Source organism: Octopus sinensis, linkage group LG26 (assembly GCF_006345805.1).
Source record: "Octopus sinensis linkage group LG26, ASM634580v1, whole genome shotgun sequence".
NCBI lineage: Eukaryota > Metazoa > Mollusca > Cephalopoda > Octopoda > Octopodidae > Octopus > Octopus sinensis.
Window position 1 is genome coordinate 17,426,218 of NC_043022.1, and position 25,084 is coordinate 17,451,301.

The following is a 25,084-nucleotide window of genomic DNA, read 5'->3' on the forward strand; positions in this document are numbered from 1 at the left end:
CAGCCCTCAGTCAAAATCGTCCAACCCATGCTAGCATGGAAAGCGGACATCAAACAATGATGATGATGATATTTCTGTAGATGAAGCCATGATAGGCTATAAGGGCAGAGTACATTTTCAGCAGTACCTGCCTGCTAAACCTACTAAATGGGAGATCAAGGTATAGGAAGTTTGTGAATCAGAGACTGGATATTGTGTAAACTGCGATGTTTACACAGGTAAAAAATATAATGGAAACAGACCATTTGGATTGGCACATGATGTAGTATCGTCTTTTACTGAAACATTTCACCATCAGTACCAACACCTCTATTTTGACTGTTTCTTCTTTTTTCCTTCAGTGACTTTTGTAGAAAATCTTGCCCATGTAAGTACTTACACATGCAATACTGTTATGGGAAACTGTAAGGGTTTTACCCTGTGAAATGAAAGCAAAATTTTAAAAAAAAAGGGGGACATCTTACAAATGCAAAAAGAAAATTTATTAGCTAATGCTTTCAAAGACAAAAGACTGATTTTATTTCTGTCTTCTAATGAACAACCTGGTGTTGGTGCTGAGGAGAAACCCCTAGTGAATATTTGTTATAACAAATATATGGGTGGCTTGATAAATCCAACCAATATCGGGCATATTACCCAGTTGGTCGACCTGGGAAGAAATGGTGGAGGTACATTTTGTGGTTTTTAATTAATTTAACTATAGTAGATTCATATATTGTACATGTAAAAAGCCACAAGGTACCTCCACCACCAAAGGACTACGACCATTTAATATTGCATCTCAGATACGCGAGTGCTTTTCTTCTAGAAAGTACAGAACTGGAAGAAAAGCAAAATTAACTGAGGCTGATGTCAACAGAAAAAATATTGACTTTCATAAAGTCGAAAAGATACATGGAAGAAAAAGTTTGCGGACTGTGTTTGCTGCCAAAAAGAAAAAATGCAAAAGGGTATCAAATTGAGACTTTGTATATGTGCTCCTTTTGCAAAGTTCCATTGCGTAAAGGGTGCTTTGAGCAGTTTCATGACAGAAATATCATCATCATCGTTTAACGTCTGCTTTCCATGCCAGCATGGGTTGGACGATTTTGACTGAGCGCTGGCGAACCAGATGGCTGCACCAGGTTCCAATCTTGATTTGGCAGAGTTTCTACAGCTGCATGCCCTTCCTAATGCTAACCACTCCGAGAGTGTAGTGGGTGTTTTTTACATGCCACCGGCATAGGGGCCAGTCAGGCGATACTGGCAACTACCTCACTCAAATCTTTTTACACATGCCACCAGCACAGGTGCCAGTAAGGCGACGCTGGTAACGATCACACTCGAATGGTGCCTTTTATGTGCTGCTGGCACGGAAGCCAGTTAGCCACTCTGTCAACGATCACACTCATATGGTGCTCTTTGCACCCCGCTAGTACGGATGCCAGTCATTGAATGTGATTTTGATTTCACTTGCCTCAACAGGTCTTCACAAGCAGAGTTTAGTGTCCAAAGAAGGAAAAGGTACGCATAAGTGGGCTGGTTATGCTCCTGGCATAGGCCATAAGTTATGGTGTCATTTAGCTTGCCGGGTCTTCTCAAGCACTGCATATTTCCAAAAGTCTCGGTCACTAGTCATTTCCTTGGTGAGGCCTAATGTTCGAAGGTTGTGCTTCACCACTTCACCCCAGGTCTTCCTGGGTCTATCTCTTCCACAGGTTCCCTCAACCACTAGGGTGTGGCACATATTCACACAGCTATCCTCATACATTCTCGCCACATGACCATACCAGCGCAGTTGTCTCTCTTGCACACCACATCTGATGCTTCATATGTCCAACATTTCTCTCAACATTTCTGTCGAGTATGCACACTGACATTACACATCCATCGGATCATACTGGCTTCATTCCCTACAAGCTTACGCATGTTCTCAGCAGTCACAGCCCTTGTTTCACTGCCATGTAGCCTGGCTGTTCGTACACAAGCCTCATACAGTCTACCTTTTACTCTCAGCGAGAGGCCCTTTTTCGCCAGCAGAGGTAAGAGCTCTCTGAACTTTGCCCAAGCTATTCTTATTCTAGCAGCTACACTTTCAGCGCACCCACCTCCGCTACTGACTTGGCCACCTAGCTAATGGAAGCTATCAACTACTTCTAGTTTTTCTCCCTGGAATGTGGCGGAAGTTGTTCTCTGCGCATTTTCACTGTTTATTGCTCCCCCCAATTAGCCTTCCTTTGATATTAGTGCACTTCTTATGTGTCCATAGCTTACACTGGGTACATCTTATCGAGTTTCTACCTACGCCTCTACTACAGATTGAGCAGGGCCATATACCTGAAGGGATTTGTGGTTTACCTGCCTTCCTACATATTAGGACTTTGGTTTTAGCTAGGTTGATTCTAAGGCCCTTCGATTCTAATCCTTGTTTCCACACTTGAAACTTCTCTAGTTCTGATAGTGACTCAGCAATTAGAGCAAGGTCATCAGCATAGAGGAGCTCCCAGAGGCATCCTGTCTTGAATTCCTCCATTATTGCCAGGAGGATTATGATAAATGAGAGGGGGCTGAGGACTGAACCTTGGTGGACACCTGCCTCTACCCTGAATTCTTCAGTGTACTAACTATATTATTTTATATATTCCTTTTTATTTTATTATAAATAATATGTGAAAGTGAGAAATACATATTAATTTTCAGTATGTTACACACCTGATGTCACCTTTATCTCACCTGAGCTTTTTTTTTTATTAGATGCATTGTTATGTAAATAAATTCGCTAAATTGTATAAGAGTACATAACCGATGGTATATTGACTAGTAAAATAGTTTTGTACTTTATTTTCAATGAAAACAATTGCATGAAATATAGAAAAAGAATAAAATCTTGTGCCAGTTACACCTGTATTTTAATTAATTCAAATTAATGTACCTCATCTTGAAAAATGTAAAATTGTTGGCAGTTGACAGCTGGGATAATTTTAGTAACAAATCAAACAGGTAAGATCTATTAAGAAAATGAATTTTAGGGTTTATTTATAATGTTATTGTTTTAACACCTGTTAATTAAATTTACCTGCCCATGAAAGTCAAATTTAATCAGAAAGATCAGCTAAAATTACATAACTATAAACCACTGGCATATAAGCAGCCATTTACAAAATTTCAAATCTGTATGTAGAAAATTAACAAAGTTACAAGCAAATATTGTGGCCACCCCTCTTGAACTTGAATAAATCAAAATGAATGTGAAGAGATAAGCATTACATTTGATAGATTAATGTGAAGAGTGAAGGGTTAATTGATATTTTCAGTCATAAATTGAAGAAAAAACTCACTTTGAAAGGTGGGATAGGAGGCCCAGCAAGAAAAGGCACCCTCCCACATCTTTTTACCAGTTCACCTGAAAAGAGAAGAGGACATTCAAGTAGCAGCACATATTGCAATATTGTTGGCAAATCAGTTCACACCTTTTGGCTCTACTACAAAGAGAAAAGTTCAGAAAGAGTTTCAGGCATAACCTGAGAGACATAGAAGTGAATGGATTTAACAATGAACCATTGCTAAGCTTTCCAAATTATAAGAGCAATTGTAAAACAAAAGCTGATAGAATGAGTTATAAGACTATCGGTGATGAAGAAGATAAAGGCAGACATGGTGATAATCAGCTTTAGATTTTTAATCCTAATCAATGTATTCTATTCTCTTTTCAGAACTAGGGAGAACAATAGTGGCCAGTGCTTATGAGGAGATGGAGTAACTTTGGAGATTCTTTCCTTCAGTAGTATTTTTAACTGTTGTAAAGTGAAGGAGGTGGAATGGGGAGAGGCAATGACAATAGTCTCAAGCAGTAGATCAAGTGTTGAAAGTAGATGAGAGAGTTAAAACTAATACAGTACAGATGCTGGTTGGATATAACACGAACCCATAAATACCACATTTCTATTGAGCTAATTGCAAGAGAAGTTTCTAGCTAAAATCTAAATTTGCATTCATGAACCTGGAGTATGTTTTTGATGTGATTACATGCTTTGAAGTTAGTACTGAGAAATTGTGAAATATATAGCAAGATTAGTAACAAGTTAGAGGAGAATTTAGCGAATAAGTGAGTTTACTAGGCTTCTGTCACAAGTTTCCTATTTATTATAGTTTTTTTGCTTAACCCTTTCGTTACTATATTTCTGACCAAAATACACCCCTCATGAGTTTCAATTAAATTCTAAAATAATCATGAATTTAGGCTTGTTTCATTAAATAACTGTAACTTTTTTACTTATCAACATATTAAAGTGATATTTGGAACATAATTAAAGAAAGGGTTCTTAATCAATTCTATTGCATAACTTTTGTCTCAAAGTGACTTTAATTACAGGTAAATCCAGGTAAATTGAGCAAAAGGTAAAAATATTAAAATTTTGTTTAAACATCACCATAGAAAATGAATCATCAGCTAATATTCAATTGGGTATGCAACAAAATTTTGATAAAGAAGAATTGTGCACATCACTAGATCATCAGTTGAATTTAATGCACAACAGGTGTACCATAAAGGTGGAATAAAGTGAAATGCTGGAATCCACCGCAAGTTTGACTGAACTAAAGAAATCAGTCAAAAAAATAATATACGGCCCTGGTTATGGTATGGAAGTGATAAATTCCAGACAACATCGTTCCCTAGGCCATGCTGACTAACATTATTTTCCCTGTATAAAAACTAAATCCACGCAGTACCCAGTATTTGATTCACAAATTTTCTGAAATTTGAACCCCCATTTTGTGTTCGTTTACATTCTGCGTAAGCTTGTTTCCGCAGTGATCGCTTCAAACAATAACTTCCAGACCACATCGTACCCTAAACCATGCTGACTAACATTAGTTTCCCTGTAAAAAAACTAAATCCACAACAGTACCCAGTATTTGCTTCACAAATTTTCCAAACTTTGAACCCCCATTTTGTGTTTGTTTACAATCTGCATAAATTTGTTTCCGAAGTGATCACTTCAAACTAGCATACTGAAAAAAATAAAAGTCTAATGGTTTCACTTCCGAAGAAAGGCTATAGATAAACTTTATCTCCTCAGAAAAATTGTTAATAAAAACATTTTTAAAGTTTTTTACTTCATTCCGATGTAAAATCGTCTTTGCTGTCGCCATCGCCGCTTTGTTTCTTCAGAATCGCTGCTTTCATTTTCAGATAAAAAAATATCCTATTCATTATTTTGTACACCACGTGCTTTAGTACCTATTTCATTCTTTTTCTCGATATCTCCCTATTTTCCGTTGGAAAAGCTTTAAATTCGGAATCAATGCTTGATAACATGAAACTCCTATCCATTTTCAAAGTTGAAGAAAAATCGATGCCGAAAAAAATGTGGAAAAAAAATCTCCCAAAATTCACTGAGTTGAGATATCACGTCAAGCAATGTCGGATACTATAAGCCAACTATTTACAAAGTGAAATCGCATGTTTTAACGAATGTACCAACGAGATTTGGGTTCAAATTTACATTTAAATAACAATAGGTTCTCTCGGCCGGGTTGGTATTATGAACCAAAAACTTTTTCGGCCAGATACGGCCGGGTTAAGGAAGCAACCAGAAAGACCTTGAAAACTTATATAATCAAAACAGTTCCCTTTACATTGTATGCTGAAGAGCTGCAGCTCCCAAACTTCAAAAAGTGTTCTAGATTCCACAGCCTGAAAAGTCAACTTGGCAAAGATTAGGTGACCTTGTTTTATATGAAGAGAAAGTAAATTATTTAGTATTGTGGAATTCAAACAATGGATACATAAAAATGCAATGGTCAGAGAAGCAGATCTTAACTGCTAAATATAGAAGAAGGAATAACAGTAAGAGCATCATCATCATTTCACATCAGTTTTCCATGCTGGCATGGGTTGGACAGTTTGATAGGAGCTGGTAAACTAGAGAGCTGCACTAGGTTCTAATTTTTGGTTTTGGCAAGGTGTCTGGTTGTATGCCCTTCCTAACACCAACTGCTTTACAGAGTGCATTTTTATATGAATTTATCAGTTCACAAAGTGATCAACTATGAATCACAGCATTGATAATATAGTAGCAAGAATAAAAATCAAGTGGAAAGGTTTATCTTAGTGAGCAACAAAGATATTTTCTGTCTTTGGAGAAGGTAGCCTGTGTAAAGAATATAATGCTGCATGTTAATAAGTGATGAGTATTGAATATGGAATAGCAATTAAAATTTAAAAGAAGCCAGCATGCTTTATGTTAATCAACATGAAGTGTAAATCAAATGAGAGCAAAGAGGAGACTGAATAGAATGCAATAGTAATGCATGCATTTACATAAATAAGTGATGTAAATGGTTGAGTGTTGGGTTAAAAGGTATTATGTGAAAAATACCCCATGGTATCAGAAGAACACAAAAGATATGGAAAGAAACAGGGAGTTAGAGCTTTAAGAGTGCTGGATTTGACATAAAGAATAACAAAGGATGAAATCAAAAGACAATATATGTGTATGTATGCATGGGAATGTAAAGGTTCTGCAATAAATTGTATGCAGAACTTATGCCAGCAGGGAGAAATATCTAAGGAGGAGATGGTTATGATGATTTAGACTTTGAGGAAAATAATTTCTTAAAATGGGATTTGGTCAGAAATTTTGAAAGGTGCAACAGAGTGAAGCTGACCCAATATATTACTGGTATTGTTGATTTTAGAGGGGAAAAAAAAACAAAAGGATTTTTTAAAAAAATGTTTCTGGTTTCAATTAGGTAGAAAGAACTTTGCAGGTATCCAACCCCAGCTCAGATGTTGATGTAATTCATGTTGAAGTTGAACAGTTGCAATTCAGTGTCTGTGAAATAGAAGTAACAGTAGGTTTGCATCCTTGAGAGAAAAAATTGGGAAACTGGTTAGTGGGGCCTGGAAGAAGAGACACAAAATGTGTTACAAGATGCGAGATAGATGTTGGGTGAACCTGGGTGAAAGCAGAGGCATAGCAAAACAAGAGATGCCAGGGGCCCTTGCTCCCAGATGCAGGTGTAAAGGGGGAACAAAATTTCTTCAGGCCTTCCATGCCTATTAAGGTGGAAGGTGGGGATCAAATGTGTCTATCCCTAGGGACAGAGCTGAGATCGATAGAAAAGGCAATGGAAACTGTATATTTTGGCTAAATACTAGAATGTGTTGCTAAGTTAGTGCTTGCCAATCACCTTCATAGCTTTAATTTGAGAATGTTTTCATATGTAGCAGCAACTTGTCCCTTATATGAGAGTAGTATTCAATTGTGGGTCTCTGTCAAAGCCTCGTAAAGTCAATAGCTGCACAGAGCTGAAATATTATCTGGCTATGAAGAAGAAGACTTTTCTGTAGGATGCAATTTTTGGTCCTCATTCACAGGACAAGAATCAGGTGTAACCCATAGAGTGGTCTAGCCACGAGATTTTTGTGCCAGACATAACCAAATGCCTTGCTGATGGCTAGCATAACAATGTTTTCAGTGATTTTCTCGAGATAGAAGGGCAATTCATATGTGAGATAAGAAAACAAGTGCCAAGTAGAACTGGCTCTACAGAAACCATGCTGGCAGTCATTTAGTAGGGAAAGAGATTCAAAGTGTTCCATCACTTTCGATATGTCAGAGTGAGAATGAAGAATTGAAACAAATATCACAGCTTCTCATCTTCCTCACCCATTTTTGTGCCTAGTTATATTATTATGGTCCTGAAGGCATTAGCCATATAAATGACCATGGTGACTGGAATTGTCACTTGCCTCTTAATTTACAACAGAGTTCTCAAGAGTCTTGCTACCCAAAATTTACTGTTCTAAGAACTTCAAACTAGAACAGAAAAAAAAAATAAATAAATACTCAGACACAGTTACTGTGAGATTAAGATACCTGTACTTATGGCCATAAAGCCATGAATTCAAATTTTACTATAACTACTGGCAATCCAGTATGTTAACGTCAACATGGCTGGAGTTCTTCAGGGCATATGTGGAAAGCATCTTTCTCTAGGAGTTGAAACCTGGATTGTGAAGAACAAACTTCAAGGATTCAGAACATTTCATATTGTGAAGAGCAAAGAGGAGATTTATGCACACATTCCAGCAATCTCTATTAGTGTTGCTCAAAGCAGAGCAGGCTTTGCAGGACAGTGCAATCAGGCTGAATAACAAGCCACATCATGTGTTGTATTTCGGAAATTTCAGTACTTTAATAAATGATTTAACTTTTCCACTACATTCATGCTATAGGTACGGATACACAACATGAGACCCTAAAAAAAGTTGATAGACAGAAAAACCATGTCACAAGAGGGTAAAATGCATCTCAGCTGCAGTCACTTCTGTACTATGCATCCCTTAGTGAATGTTCAAAACTTTTACTATTTGCCCCTGCCTTCTATATATATCAACTTTGATTGACCATAAACAATAAACTAAAATGAAAAAATAAAGAAACAATAATAAAAATAATCTTTAAATTCACTGTTCCTACCAAGAGGTTGGTAATAATCATCACAGCTTCTTTTAACCATGAGTTTCATAGCAAAGTAACCAACTGAAAACCACTCTGACATCTCTTCTGTGGAAAATGGCCCTGAAGAAGGAAATTTATAACTTAATACAGTCAATTTCAAAAGATAAGAAACAGGTATTTATATAAAATACTTTAAACATATCAAGAAATAAAAAAAAGTTTTAATAAATAAACAAAAATTGTTGACAATTTTATCATTGGAGAAATGATCCAAAATCTGACAATTTGATTGTTCATTAAGCTACAAAACAATTAAAAGATTACAATTTTGAATGCTCTTGTTTAGGCACAAATTCAAATTTATAGGGAAAAGAAATGAGATTTCATAACATCTATGCTTTTTCTGAAGGTCGTTAAGTCGATTGATTTCAACTGACAAGTGATCCTTAGAAATTCTACCTTCACCCACAATATTCAAAACTGTATCAAATATACCAAAAATATCTAAAATCCAGTTGAAACAATGCTCATAATAATGCAAATAGGGCTCTCATATAAGAACAACACCTGTATTCAAATTTCGCTGGTAACAAGGAAGCCAGCTTCTTCTTGTTGGACCTGCCAGAATAAGCAGACAAATCTCCTTCAAGCAAATCCTTACTATCTCAATAATTGGATAATGTTGTCCAAAGTATTCATAGCAAGACTGGAAGGTTATGGTTGGAATGTCTGATTATATATAGTTTGCTTGATCAAGACTATTCTGGAGCTAAACAGCATTTTATACAGTATAGACAGGGGGTGGGGAGATACTAATTTTACAATCACTGGCCCACCAGATGCATCGAATTCTGCTCTACAAAATATTTCCATAATATTTCCATCTTCACAAATATTGGGATCCTCCTCAACATTAATCCTCCCATGACCTTCTTTACTAAAAATCAACTACTCTAACCCAGGTGCAGGTGTGGCTATGTGGTAAGAAGTTAGCTTCCTAACCACATGGTTCTAGCTTCAGTTCCACTGCATGGCACCTTAGGCAAGTGTCTTCATCTATAGCCTCAGGCCAACCAAAGCCTTATGAGCGGATATGGTCGATGGAAACCGAAAGAAGCCCATCATATATGCGAGTGTGTGTGTACAGTGCAGGCATGGCTGTGTATTAAAAAGTTTGCTCCCCGACCACATGCTTCTGGGTTCAGTCTCACTGTATGGCAAGTATCTTCAGAAAATAAAAGAAGCCATTGTGTGTGTGTGTGTGTGTTTCTGTAGCCAACCACAGCTTGACAACCAGTGTTGGGTTGTTTACCTCCTTGTCACTTAGTGGTTTGGCAAAAGAGACCAACAGAATAAGTACCAGGCTTAAGAAAAAGAAGTGCTGGGGGTTGATTCACTGACTAAAAACTCTTCAAGGCAATGCTCCAGCATGCATACAGTCTAATGACTGAAACAATTAAAAGGTAAAAGATGACCCTACCTAAGGAGACACTCCTCCTAATTTCTGGCTTCAGCTCAAGACCACAACCATTTGTAGAAGATAATGCAAATATAACATTCATGCATTCCTGAGGAGCATTTCAAGGAAAGCACTGAATTACTTTCTTATACTTTTAACATAATTCTCGTTAATGGTTCATATATTTTAATCATTACAAATTTTCAAAAAGGGCCTGTAAAAATATGAACCTTGTTCGTCTCCCTGCGGATCTCGGTAAAACCATTCATCATGGTTTGAGGTCTCCACTTGCGTTTCCACACTCTTCTTTGGCTCTTCATCCTGAAAAAAAAAGACAGAAAATAAGGAATTTAAAGTGGGTAAGAGATAAATACAACATATATATATATATATATATATACACACACAAACGTAAGAGACATCCACTAGACCTCATCACCATTATTTATTTCTTCAACCCTTTAGAGCTTAGACCGGCCAAAAATTATTCCCTTTTATTTGTTTGAACCATCTGATTCCTGTATGATATCACTAAAAAAAATAAATCACATCATTGAATTCTTGTAGCTTTGAGATAATGTGAGATAAAGCCTTTCCTGTCTTTATTCAAGTAAAAATACAGTGAAATGTTTGAGACTTCTTGGTTTTTTGAACGTTTGAATACAAGTGTATATCTTAGTTTTTAATGATATGGCACCAGCAAGTAGCAATTCTAACTTCAAAAGTTTTACTCTTGATGATGTCATCATTATCATCCAGTGTTTTAAATCTGGGCTTTGTCCCTGATCTACCTCAATGCCATAGCAACGGAGGCAGGCTATCATGAGGCTTTTTTGGAGCTGGATTTTCTATGGCGAACATACCCTTGCTTACACCAAACCTCAGTTTCTACACATGAATGGTCCTGAGACCAAGGTCTCTACCACAATTTTTAAGAAATGTAGTGGAAAACTAGCTCAGGATGGCAGGGATGCTCTCCCTGAAACCCCTTTCGGAGCACCCCCTACCTATGAAAACAGTGATTTGTCTTCAGACGAATCATATTGACATTTATAAATCTTAGTCACACGGGGAAGATTTTGACAATGAAATGATACAGAAAACATTACAGCAACATGGTTGAACATTACTACTACAACCACAATTCATGATTTCACAGAAAAGACTAGTCCACAATACAGTCTACCTCCCGATGCTCAACCATTCAACTATTTACTTTCAATTTTTTTTTGAAACTATCGTGGAGGAAACAAATATGCTCAACACAATTTCTATCTGTAGAAGACCTGATCCACTATGGCAGCCAAGTGATACTGCACAAATGTGACCTTTTTTTATACTATAAACATTATGTTTGGCCATTATTCTGTCTATTTCAGAACCATGTCATCATGTAAATATAATTTTCCATAGTTTCGTCTTCCCTGTTGTTGCCTCTCCTATGTAAGGTAGTGAACATATAGTGCAAAAATATGATAGTGTAGTATATTAAGGCTATTGTTTGTCTATGAATACTGCCAAATGTGAGCTTTCTTTTCAGGTACATGATGCTGCTGTACCCCGTCCCAGGGTCTCAAGGGCCCATACCTCCCACACCCTCAAGGTTGGCACTCTCGACATCGGCACACTGAAAAGTAGGTCTAGTGAGATTGTTGAGATGCTTGAATGGAGATGTGTCGATATGTACTGTATCCAAGAAGTAAGGTGGAGAAGAGGTTCTGCTAGGTTCCTCACAGGCAAAGAACACAGGTACAAGATTTTCTGGACAGGGAACAGTGATGGGGTTGCAGGCATGGGTATACTTCTTGCGGAGAAATGGGTGGATAAGGTAATCAAGGTAGTCAGAGTATGTGACAGAATACTTAAGATTAGATTAGTGCTTCATCATGGGTTAGCAACCATTATCTCGGCCAGGGGTACCCAATGAACAGAAAGACCAATTCTATGACACCCTCCTGCAGACTACCTCGTTGACGAATGAAAGGGACCATCTCTTTGTGGCTGGTGGACATGTTGGACAACATACAGGGGTCTTCCATGGTGTACATGGAGGCTACGGTTTTGTTTACCACAATGTGGAGGAAACCAGGTTGCTGGAGTTCTGCGATGCAAATAGCCTTATGGTTTGCAATATTAACTTCAGGAAACCTGCCAGACACACTAGCAAAATTGACTACATCCTCACCAGAAAAAGGGAAAGATGGCTGCTTATAAATGCCAAAACCTTTCCAGGCGAAGAATGTACCCCACAACATAAACTGGTAGTTAGTGACTTCAGGATCAGGGCTAAGTGGATGCCCAGTTGGACCTAAGAAGCATCAGATGTGGTGTGCAAGAGAGACAACTGCGCTAGTATGGTCATGTGGCAAGAATGGATGAGGATAGCTGTGTGAAAAAGTGTCACACCCTAGCGGTTGAGGGAACCTGTGGAAGAGGTAGACCCAGGAAGACCTGGGATGAAGTGCGACCTTCGAACATTAGGCCTCACCGAGGCAATGACTAGTAACCAGGACGTTTGGAAATATGCTGTGCTTGAGAAGACCCAGCAAGCCAAGTGAGACCATAACCTCATGGCCTATGCCAGGGGTATAACCAGCCCACTTATGCGTACCCTTCCTTCTTTGGACACTAATTTCTGTTTGCAAAGACCTGTTGAGGCAAGTGAAATCGAAATCAAATTCGATGACTGGCTTCCATGCTGGTGGCACGTAAAAAGCACCATTCGAGCGTGATTGTTACCAGCGGTGCCTCACTGGCACTTGTGCTGATGGCACATGAAAAAATATTTGAGCGAGGTTGTTACCAATGCCACTGGACTGGCACCTGTGCTGGTGGCATGTAAAAAACACCATTTGAGCGTGGCCATTGCCAGTACCGCCTGACTGGCCCTCGTGCCGGTGGCATGTATAAGCACCTACTACACTCTCGGAGTGGTTGGCATTAGGAAGGGCATCCAGCTGTAGAAACTCTGCCAGATTAGATTGGAGCCTGGTTCGCCAGTCCTCAGTCAAACCATCCAACCCATGCTAGCATGGAAAGCGGATGCTAAATAATGATGATGACTGTTACTGAATGTTTCTCAAGAAATATGGAAATAATTTTTCTACAAATCTTGGTCCCTTGCTTAGAATGAGACCCCACTCCTTACTAACTGCATTCAAAATGCATATAAAACATTCTACAAACCTGGGAGATACCTATCCATCAAGGAGAGCATGGTGGGTTATAAGGGTTGAGTGCATTTCTGACAATATATGCCAGGAAAACCCTCAAAGTGGGGGATCAAAGTTTGGATCAAATATGTGAAGTGAATACTGGGTAGTGCTGTGGATTCAATTTCTATTCAGACAAGAAGAGACAACAATGTAAGCCAACATGGCCTCGGGTCCAGGGTGTATACTATCTTTTGACAAGTTTTTCAGTTTGGTCAAACCTGCAGAGGATTTAGAAGCTGTAGCAACAGAAACATGTGCTGCAGTGATTGCAAGTCGGAAAAGGATGCCATTTGGATATTTTAAAAAAAAAGAAAGTAAAATTAAAACAAAATAAATGAAATGATCCAATGGCAGAAAGGAGATTTGCTAGTGACCACATCCTGAGATAAGAGACAAATCAATTTTCTATTCACACATGGATGAACATGGCACCCCATTTGTGAACCTCAAATAGAACAAGTATGTAAGTGGTGTAGACCAGTTGAATCAAATAATGAGTTATTTATTACTTGGTTAGTACACCAGGTATTAAATGGTGGTAATATCTAGTTTGGTACATAGTAAATATGATTATTGCTAATGTGTTTTTTAAATTGTGTTCCAAAAATCACATGTCAATAAAATAAGAAGCCATTTTACAAAATCAGACTAAATTCACATCTACTTTAGAAACAAACAAGGGATGTATTTTGGTTAGAAATATAGTAAAGAAAAGGTTAAGGATTTCATGATGCCTTTCATCATCATCATCATCATCGTTTAACGTCCGTTCTCCATGCTAGCATGGGTTGGACGGTTCGACCGGGGATCTGGGAAGCCAGAAGGCTGCACCAGGCTCCAGTCTTATCTGGCAGTGTTTCTACAGCTGGATGCCCTTCCTAACGCCAACCACTCCGTGAGTGTAGTGGGTGCTTTTTACGTGCCACCTGCACAGGTGCCAGGCGAGGCTGGCAACGGCCATGGTCGGATTGGTGTATTTTATGTGCCACCGGCACGGAAGCCAGACGAGGCGGAGCTGGCATCGGCCACGAGTCGGATAGTGCTTTTTACGCCATGAGTCGGATAGTGCTTTTTACGTACCACCAGACCAGGGATCCTGGCTGGTTCAATATACCTTTGAAGGTATATTTCATCAGGCAGCTTTTTATTAATTTCAACTTTAATGAATCTATGGTCATCAAAAGGATGAACCTGAGTAGAGCAACATATGCAGAAATTCCTAAGCTTGTGTCAGCGAGTATTCAAAGTTTTGTATATGTGTCATACATAATTCTAAATATGAGATCAAGAAATACAGCAGACAGGAAATTTACATTTAAATTCAATCTAAAGAAACTGAAATTGGGATTTGCACAGACTACCAAGATGGCAGAATCTGATAATCCATGAACAATAAAAATCTTGAAGATTAATTCCATCAACAGGTTCAAACAACATCAGCTACCACTGCTATCATCCTCATTTAATGATAAGGAACATTATGAAAAAGGTTGGTATTAAATCTCATATCATCTCAAAAGATATTCTGTTTGACATGAGGTTCTTGAGAAGATGTGGCCACGTCAGTGAAACTGAGTTCTAGAAGCGCTGTGTGTCCCACCCATACTTAACAACAAAATTTCTCACACACCCCACCACAACAAACCAAACTACATCTCTTCCTCACATTTCCGCTTCATGCATTGTGCTTACCTCCCATTCCCCAATCCTGTCCTCTTGGCGCTGTGCCACTGTATCATTGCTCTCTGCTAACCCACCAACCGGTGTATTCCACCCATATGCCCTGTCTCACTGTATCATTGCTATCCTCTAGCCTCCGACCTGTGTTCCACACATACATAACAAGAAAACTTTTCACACACCTTACCCCAACAAACCAATCTACATCTCTTCTCTTCCTCACATTTCCTCCTTCATACACTATACCTAGCTCATGGCCCTGTTCCTCTATCATTGCAATCCAGTAGCCCCACATACACACACCGACTATATATACCCAGGTTTTCGCTACTCACTACCTACCTTCGCACTCTTTAATCACACTCCCTTCACAATATCCTGCCACTTATTTTATGGCATTCAAACCTGAAGGATATGCCCTGGCACTTCCCACCATTTACATCTCCCTCTTCCTTTACTCAACCATCCCATTTATATTCTGATCCCCCGTCCCTTGTGAGTATGTCCAACATTTTGCCACCATCTCTATCCTGCTGTCACCCACTCACTCTCTCTCTCCTTCTCCTGCACTTCCCTTAAATTGGGTAACCATATATTACCTTTGCGGTAGCACAACTGTTTCTGTCTTCATTCCTGATCTCTCTCTCTCTCCAGCCAGGTAACCTTGTACTTGCTTTACAGCAAGACACCTGCTTCTGTCTCTGTCTCACTATAACATTTCATCATCTGATACAAGATCACCTCCTCTAATGTTCCTTCCCTCTTGAAAGGTTTTCTTTTTGTCTTGCAAGTACTTGGTGACCCTGTCAGTACAGGTACCACTTAAAAGCACCCAGTCCACACTGTAAAGTGTTTGGTGTTCAGAAGGGCATCCAGCTGTAAAAACCTTGCTAAAACTGACCACACCTGTGCTTTGTGCAATGTAAAAAGCATTATGTCCACTCTACTGAGTAGCTGGTGTTAGAAAGGGCATCCAGCTGTAAAAATCATGTAAAAACAATTACAGAAGTCTCGCCAGCTCTTGTCAAGCCATCCCACCCATGCCAGCATGGAAGGCAGATGTTAACCGATGATGAAGTGAAGCCACAAGTTTTTGTTGCCCATAGATAATTAGATTCTGCCAGTCATTCACCAAATCTATCAATAAGCTGCCATTTACTGTATCTATCTCCAGTGTCAAAAATAAGTTTTCTTCTTGAGTGTCACCATGTCAGTGCCTGTACTGGTGTCAGCTAAAAGCACCTGTGTCAGTGCCACATAAAAAGCACCCAGTCTACACTCTGAAGTGGTTGGTGTTAGGAAGAGCATCCAGCTTTAGAAACCATGCCAAAACGAACAACTGGAACTTCACCAACCTATCTGACCATGCCATAGCAAAGACAAGTTTTAGCCTGAACTAAAGATGATTTCTCCACATCAGCAACATAAAAATTAGGGTCACTGGGCGAAATGCTATCCATAATTCTACTAGTGGACTCTTCAACTGGGTTGTAAAAACAATATCTTACAATGTAAAAATTTTACCAGGTTTATGAGACAAATTTATGGCAATCTACTTTCTGTTTACCTTGTTATGTCTGTGACTAAAAGCATTTTTAATGGCCTCTTCTGCAAGTGATATAGGAAATTTACATTTTGATTAATTGTCCAAGAGAAATGACAAGGTCATTAATAGGTTGTCCAGGTGGTTCTTTCAATGAATACAGCCTTAGTCATTCAATAAGTACATTTTTGCAACTAGTAAATTTAGAAGCCATGAAATTCTTTCATCTTAAATAGCAGGTAATATCATCATCTATCATGTCTGAAAAATTTGCCATAAAATTTTTGCTGTGGGAAAATTTATCATAGGAAATTTCACTGTAAAGGAAGGCACAGAAGCAGACTGTAAACTAGAAAACTCATTTTAAAGAAATTACTTTTCTCTAATTGATAAATTAGTTGATGAAGTTGCCATTTTAAGAAAAGAACTTTTTTTTTGTACAATTAATCTTTTTTTACAGCATATTTTCCTTTATGTATCTTCAACCTCCATTTTTGTAATTTGATACTATTCTATTTTATCATAGTAAGAACTGGCTGATGAATTTCCCAGATTTAATTGATTCAAATTCATTTTATTTTTCTTATCAAGTCTTATACGTCTAAGTTACCCGTCAAACTGAATAATAAATTTATGAAAGACCTCTGCACCATTATTTGTTAAAAGGACAATTGATTCTTATTAACAATCTTCACAGCAAAGTGTATTGTTTTGCTGGCTGTTTTCTGTACATTATTTACAATGGGACTAGTTGGGAGTTTCTTAACTTTGTCACTTATTCTGATGACTGCTTCCACTGGCTCACCTGAACTTTTAACAGACTGATTCTCCAATAGAGCCTTCCATGTATTAAAATAACTTCTGAAGAGTTAAGACTGTTGTTATCCATAATTTCCAGGAATCAATATTCAATCACAGATGTATTTTACACCTCTAATAAAGTTGTTTTACCCACATTTTATAATAAATTTTAAGCTGTTTGTCTATAGGCTAATACTTATAAGCAGAGGACTCAATGTTTTCACATAATGCTACAGATAGTAATTAACAAAACAATGTAAGACAAAGTAAATAATATCCAAAACTACAGTAACAATTCATAAAATACAATCTTACTTCCTTTGTAACATCAGCAACAATGTTTTCTGCAGTCTTTTTCAGCCTGTCCAGGGTATCTTCATCAGAGATAGCACCAGAATTATTGTCTTTAGATATTACATCTAAATGTGGAGGGCACATGACATCAGAATCTATCATGGAGCAGTTTTTTGTTAACATGGGTGGCACAGCCACAATGACTTTGTTCTTCAGGGACACAGGATCTGAGGCCGGTGATGGAGGATTCATGTTCACAGCAGAATGTGCTGTTTTGCTGGGTGATTTCTGTACACTATTTACAATGGGACTAGTTCGCAGTTTCTTAGCTTCTTCACTTATACTGATGACTGCTTCCACTGGCTCACTTGAACTTTTAACAGACTGATTCTCTAATGGAGCCTTCCTTGTATCAGCCTAGGAAAGACAGTGAAAAAAAAAAGTGAAATAAAATGCCCTGAACATTTTCCTGTTACATTTCATATACTTACACTGACTTTAGGACAGATTAAAAAGTGGAAGAAAAGTAAAGCTACACCAACTAAATATGAAACTCAATAGTAACAATTACTAGAAAACAACCTAACCATCTATTTACTCCCAATCTATAAATTATAAAATCAGTCTTGCGCATTCTTAAGCAAGCACAAGTGCAGGTGTGTGCATGTCTAATGGACATCAAGACACAGCCAGTAGCAAATGAAAGAAAAAGAAAATGTAAGTTAATAAGTGGAACAGGCACATGATTTGACACTGAATAAAAAGAGAAAAGGAAGAAAAAGAAAGAGAACCATTTGATGGATTTCTCTTAAATCAAGTTTTTCTCTCAGTATGTTTGTACTCTGGAATCCATGCATGCAGTCATTGCGCATCCCTCAGAGAATTCTTGCCTCATTCCTTTCCAGTCGCCTGCATTCAAGGCCCATGTCTCACCACCAGACATCATTACAATTCAAACACAAGCATGATACAATCTGCCCTCCACTCTGAAGGAGAAAACTTCTGCTGCTGGAAGAGGTTCACTGAACTTTTTCCCACCCATTCGTATCCTGACCACTAAACATTCTGAACAGTTGTTTCCCCTGCAAATTACGTCACAGGTAACAGAACCTATTGACTACTTCTAGTAAGCCAGCTGGGAACTGAAAAGAATCTATTTTTATAAAAGCAAGGTGCCACATAAGCACCCAATATACTGTGTAAAGTGGTTGGCATTAGGAAGGGCATCCAGCCACAGAAACCAAGATTATTGTGCCTAGTATGGTCCCTGGCCTTGCCAGCTCCTGTCAAGCCATCCAACCCATATCAGCATGGAAAACAGATGATGATGATGATAAATACATCTTAAATTGCATTTAATCCATATTTTTGCTGATAAAGCATGGTAAACATTTATCCCTGGAGATTGCTTATGTGCAAATATTTAACAACTTTGCTTCAAGCATGAAAGTGTTATCAATAGCTTATTCCATCATCATCATTTAACGTCCTTTGCCCATGCTGGCATAGGTTGGACAGTTTGACCAGGATTAGCAAGCTGGAAGACTGCACCAGACACCAGCTTGATTTGGCATGGTTTCTATGGTTGGATTCCCTTCCTAATGCCAACCGCTCTGAAAGTGTAATGGGTGCTTTTACATGCCACTGGCACAGGTGCCATCTGTGTGACACCAGTATCTGCCATGACTGTGATTTTACTTGGTTTGATGGGTCTTCTTCTCAAGCACAGCTTAATGCCAAAGGTGTCGGTTAACCATCATTGCCTCTGTGTTAGCAGATTTTAATAGGAAATAAGTCACAGCATTTGAAGTGATGAAATGATTTTAGTTAATAACATACCACACTGATGACTTTAGATTTTGTGGTGTTCTTTCCTCAATTATTTTTTAAGACTTTGTCTTTTTGCATTTCAATCTTTAACAAAGCATTAGAGATAGCATCTAGATTATTGTAAAGCTTTAGAGTGGTAGTGTTGGATTTGATCAAACTCCCCAAATAAATTCGATAGAACTCTACACATCAATTCTAAAGATTTTATAGTAAATTGGGTACTGCATGGTTCAGCCTCCTTGTCCTCTAATGGAAAATATTCAAAACAACAAAGGCTTCTTCTCACCCCTTTCATTTCACAAGAAGCTTTTGTCTCAGGCTGATCTTCCCAGTGGTCATCATGAATGGGTGGGATTTCTTTCTTTTCTCTTCTGTGACCTTTGAGTGAAACATCTTTCATTGGATCCTTCAGAAACAAAATAAAATTAAAATTAGATAATTAATTTGGTTTGGTATGCATTTTTCCATCCTGGCAATATGCAAGCTAAGTTATGCAACTATTCTATTAAAGTATTTTCCTTTAGCACCTTCCCCTCTCTCTCTCATATATATATATATATGTGTGTGTGTGTGTGTGTATATATATATATAAACACATAAAGCCACTGTTTAAAGAAAATGAGTCACTGAGTGCTGATCTTGTGAGAAAAAGCAAAGGATATATGGCAATAAGCAAACTTGAGTTGTTCAACACCACAGATCCACACAAGAAAGAGGTAACCATTAATTACATCAAGATCAAGGAAAATGTAATATTGGCTACTGATGAGATGAATTTAGCAATAGCCACACATGGTCTTCCTGCTGTTCTTTTAAAGAGATGCCACAAAGCTCTCACAAAACCACTGCAGATATTGTTCAAGAATCTCCTTGCTTGTAAGCAAGCAACAAAAGGGAGTTGACTAATCACTCATAATTAGGTCAGCTTAACAAAACAAAGAAAATTAAATTAACAAAGACAATCTTCTGGAAAGGAAAACAAAACACAAACAATGAATAACAATATGTAGCAGACCCTATGGCAATTCAACAGGATAAATCAGCTTATTTGAATGTCTACTTTCCCATCTACCAATGCATGTTTGTCTGCTCTCATAGTACCAATAAGCATTTAAACCTAATGAAAAAAAGCAGTGCTCCAGCATGGCCATAGCCTTTGGTCTGGAACATGTAAAAGAAGTATAATATCCACAGCTATTTCCTAACTAATGTTATGTCACTTTAATTTAACCACCTATCAATATATCTTTTGATGCATAAATTTATAGATCAGGACATTGTTTCATTATGTGAAATATTTCAACTGAACCAGCAATTTGAACTGCAAATGCAGAACAATAAAACCCCACCCACCCACTCTCTTTCTTGTTTTTTCCCACTATTTCCATTTCCTTCTTTGTCGCTTCTCCCTTTGTCTCTACATGTCTCCATTTGAGTTGGCTAACACACTGAGAAAACTAATAGACCACAGAAACAAGAATATTACAATAATTAAAAGCACAAACTCACTTTATTTGAAACAAAAATCCCATTTGAGTCAAATGTACCAGTTTCATTGTAATCTTCATCATTCGGAACACTCCACTCAGGCATATCTAAACAAGAAAATTAAATAAAGAGTTCCATACACATCTTTAAAAACTGTGAGCTGGTATCCATACACACACATTTTTTATTTGAATATAATTTTACTGAGAAGATAAACCTATTGTTTTTGGACCCAGGGGATCAAAGGTGCTCCAGCCATTGCCATCACTTTCTTTTTCTTTCCCCCTCATTTTCAAACAATGTACGGAGCCAAATTATCCAATAAGTTTTCCTTTCTTAAGCTGTTAATGTAATACAAGAGATATTTTGTTATTTCTAGCAGGCTGAATGAGTGTCAAGACTTATTCAGATGGTACAGAGTTGGATTGAATTACATCACAATGTATGTTATTCTTCTGCTTTCAGAGCTCAAATGAGTCTGGGGTTACAGTTCTCATTCCTCATAACAAGGAAGATAAATGCCAATAAATATAGTCACTTCCATTGGAAATAATGGAAGTGTTCAAATTATAAATTTATTGGTTTACTTAACTAGGTACAAAAACCTTCTATTTTAGGAGAAAACAGTACAAAACTTGGTGTCATTAATACTTTTGTAATTAGCATCAACAGCAGAAGTTGAATGAAAATCAGGATTGAAATCATGGCACAAGTTACAGTTGTAATGCAGCTTTATTTTAAGTAATTGTTATTTATAAGATATTAGGAAATGATTTATTTATATGTTATGCATGGAGTGAAATTAACTCTGCCATATTATGTTAAAAGTACAAGTGTCTGTGCAAATACAATAAATCAGTAGCTTTGTTGATTGTCAAAAGTGATATAAGGTCTATTATTCATTCATGCTTATTGAACTCACTTGTATATATATATATGTGTGCATATCCTGTATCACGATATTATGTATGGTGTAAGGCAGCAAGCTAGCAAAACCATTAGCACACTGGACAAAATGCTTAGCAGCAGTTCATCCATCTTTCAATTCTTAATTCAAATTCTGCCAAAGTCAACTTTGCCTTCCTTCTCTTTTGGGGTCAATAAAATACATACCAGTTACATACTAGGGTCAATGTAATCAACTAGCCTCTTTCTCCAAAATTTCAGGCCTTGTGTAGAAAGGATATTAGATATGAGGGTCAAAAGTAGAACTTGAAAATTTTTCTCCACTTCTTAGTCTTGAGAATTTAGATGAAATATTTCAAAGCAAAAGATATCCATCTTAGTTGCTATGTTATGATTAAATTAAATTTGCAACTCTATACCAACTAGAGCAGGTTAGGTTACTTTGATTAAAATACTCCAGACTCACCAAAAGAACAACCATACTGTCTGCAATTAACTGCCATTCATTCTGTCAGTTTGTTTCCTTACCTCCATCATCCCACATCTCAGTGCTTCGGCTGCGCTGAAAGCTCCTTGGTCTGTCCCGGTCACGGTCAAATGTGTGTTGCCTGTCTTTGAAGAAACCTATACCAGTAGTGCTTTTAGTGCGTTCAGAATCCAAACCTCGCCATCTTTGAGAAGCTAAAGACAAGATAAAAGCAAAACATTTTATAGCAAATAATATTGGAACAGAAGAATGCAGTTGATCTACCAAATTAAATTCTATTAAAAGCAAACTAATTATGGACAAGTATATGAAGAAGCCAATAAATATGCAAGCTGGAATACTAAAACTAATGAAAATTCATACGTTTGCCAACAAGATAACTGGCTACAAAATAAAGCAATGACTTAAACATTTAGCATTTAAACTGGCCAGATCAGGCCAAAATATTCTGTTTTATGTTCAAATCAGTCAGATCTGGCTTCTCACACCAACCCAACAATGTCATTCTAAAAATAATACAATCACCTCATCGAAATTTCAGAGCTATGAGATGATACATGATTAATTCAAAACAATGAGAATAAATAAGACTACCCCCCATCCAAGTGGTTTTCTACGAGCCCCTAGATATTTTCCCATTCGATTCCCAATTCTAATAATTTTAATATTTTACATCAAATTATTTTTTCGTATAATAGTGTTCACTTGCTTAGTAAAGATTGCTTTCATTATTTTATGTCATAATCTCTCTTTTCTAACAAACATCAAGGTAGTTTGTCAAGTTTTACCTTCCCCTCAAAGCAACATAGAGATTTCAATTCAACAGTGTGTGTGTGACAGAGGGGGGAGGGGCAGAGAACATTGCAAACAATGAATGAAACAGACATGAAACGAAAAACTTTGTATAAATAGAAGGGCATAACTACAGATGTTGCCCACGTTGTTGCCTCATAACATCCAGAAAAATTAATACTTTTTAACAAAATTTTCTACAAATACCACTTACACACTGTAGCTTCAGAGTATACAGGGATTTATGGGAAAGAATTTTTCTGAGGGGGTGGAGAGATGAGTTTCAGAAAATTCACACAATCCGACATTTTTTCTCTAACTTTTCAGGAAAATCTTTTAATGAAAGTTTATACATACCTTTTGAAAAGGCATAGATTACGATTATAAAGAAATTTGCGGGGGGAATTTTTTCAGGGGGGTTGGGGAGAGGAGTTTTGGTAAAACAGCGTTTCAGATCAGGAAGACCAACTGAATAAGTTAGAACTACTGTTTTGACGGGGATTTTCCCCATTTTTTTTTTTAACTGCAGCCTTTGAAATGATTGGAGAGAGGGAACATCTTTGTATGAAAAAGGTTAGAATTTTTTTGTCTTATTATGTCTCTTCCCTCATCATCCCACTCCAGACCTATTTTGGCCAATTTTTATTTTTTGCACTTCAAAACCATAGGAGGAGCTTTTTCAGTAAAAAAAAAACAACAAAAAATTGTTAATATTTACTAAGGGAAAAATGAGTGATTTAAGGAAGATTTGGCTGTTGTTTCTAGCACATCGCAAGACAACATTCTTCATTTCTTTATCACTTTCACATGTATTTGTTTTTCAATATCTTTCTCCCCATACATTTATCTGGAAAACGGACGTTAAACGATGATGATGATATATATACATATATATAAAACAAAAGATGAGTGTGTGTGTGTGTGTGTGTAGTATGTATGCATGCATTTCTAGTTTTCAACTGATTTTCACCTAACTTTACACACACATTACTTATATGCCAAAGATGGTCATGCACTATTACATTTTGCCCAAAGCTCTCACGTAATGCAAGAAACCAACCAGGAGAAAAGGAGTTTCTCCAAAAACTGCAGTTTTCAATCAATTTTCTCCCTTTTCTCGCTCTATTTATTTCTTCTCTTTCTTTTTCTCACTTTCACCCTCTGCAATACTTCCTCTCTTTAAGTCTATATTTCTTTCACTCACTCTCTCTTTGAAAACTGACTTCAGTATATTTCAGTTTAGGCATGCATAAATATCTTTGTCGTCATGCTATTTTGTACCTTCTCTCTACATTACTTATTTAAAAAATTTTACACTCCATCTATTTAAATACACTATTTACATTTCTCGCTCTATCGAAAACTGTTGTGATACAGCCATACTAACCAATGAGAATTCAACCATGCCACAGAGTATTCATGTGTGGCTCAAGTTTTTTCACTCAAGCTATTTTCTTCTACAGCTTTATACACTAAAATTGGATTTGTAATTTCTGTCTACAAATTGACTTCCTTGTGTGATATATTGTTTCACTTTTATTCGTTCACTATTAATTCTAATGTGATAAAACTATAATATTGCTTTACTTTTATTCATTCACTTTTGTGTGTGAAATTTGGTGCGTTTGATATGTATGAGATAGTAAAGGGCATTTTATATCACATCACATATGAGTGCATATGTGTCTCTGAATGTGTATGTATCTCTGACTCTGTGTGTGTTTCCACATTAGGTAAGTTATTAAACACACACACATCTATCTACACATACATATACATGTGACGACTGATATGCGTGAATGTATGTCTGTCTGTGTCTCTCTTACTATATGTATATAACTGTATGTGAGAGTTTATGTGTGCATATCATCACATCTTGTATATGAATGTGTCTGAGTGTGTGTGTGTGTGTGTTTCCGCACCTGTTACGTATGTTATTAAACACACACATACCTCTACACATACATATGTAACGAGAATGGCTGGAAATGAAATTCTCGACAAAAAACAATTCAAGTTATATGAAAATACACATCTACTGTTCAATAAACAGTTCATAACTGTCACAGCAGTTGCAAGGTATTTACAATTTGCTTATATTTGGTTAATTTACACTGCATACTAAAATATAGACACACT

The 25,084-nt window shown here is 37.3% G+C and overlaps 1 protein-coding gene across 5 annotated transcripts in view; it reads right to left on the minus strand.

Annotated features, from left to right (window-relative positions):
- LOC115224720 (GRB10-interacting GYF protein 2) overlaps nucleotides 1–25,084 on the minus strand; it is a 136,924-nt gene that overhangs the window by 47,134 nt on the left and 64,706 nt on the right. For all 5 annotated transcript variants that reach the window (XM_029795589.2, XM_029795588.2, XM_029795586.2 and 2 more), the window contains 7 exons: nucleotides 22,195–22,347; nucleotides 20,782–20,867; nucleotides 19,559–19,678; nucleotides 17,464–17,859; nucleotides 10,140–10,230; nucleotides 8,469–8,570; nucleotides 3,318–3,382 (listed from right to left, as the gene is read on the minus strand). In XM_029795589.2, the coding sequence (XP_029651449.1) occupies nucleotides 3,318–3,382; nucleotides 8,469–8,570; nucleotides 10,140–10,230; nucleotides 17,464–17,859; nucleotides 19,559–19,678; nucleotides 20,782–20,867; nucleotides 22,195–22,347 (1,013 nt within the window). The remainder of the gene's footprint in view (nucleotides 1–3,317; nucleotides 3,383–8,468; nucleotides 8,571–10,139; nucleotides 10,231–17,463; nucleotides 17,860–19,558; nucleotides 19,679–20,781; nucleotides 20,868–22,194; nucleotides 22,348–25,084) is intronic.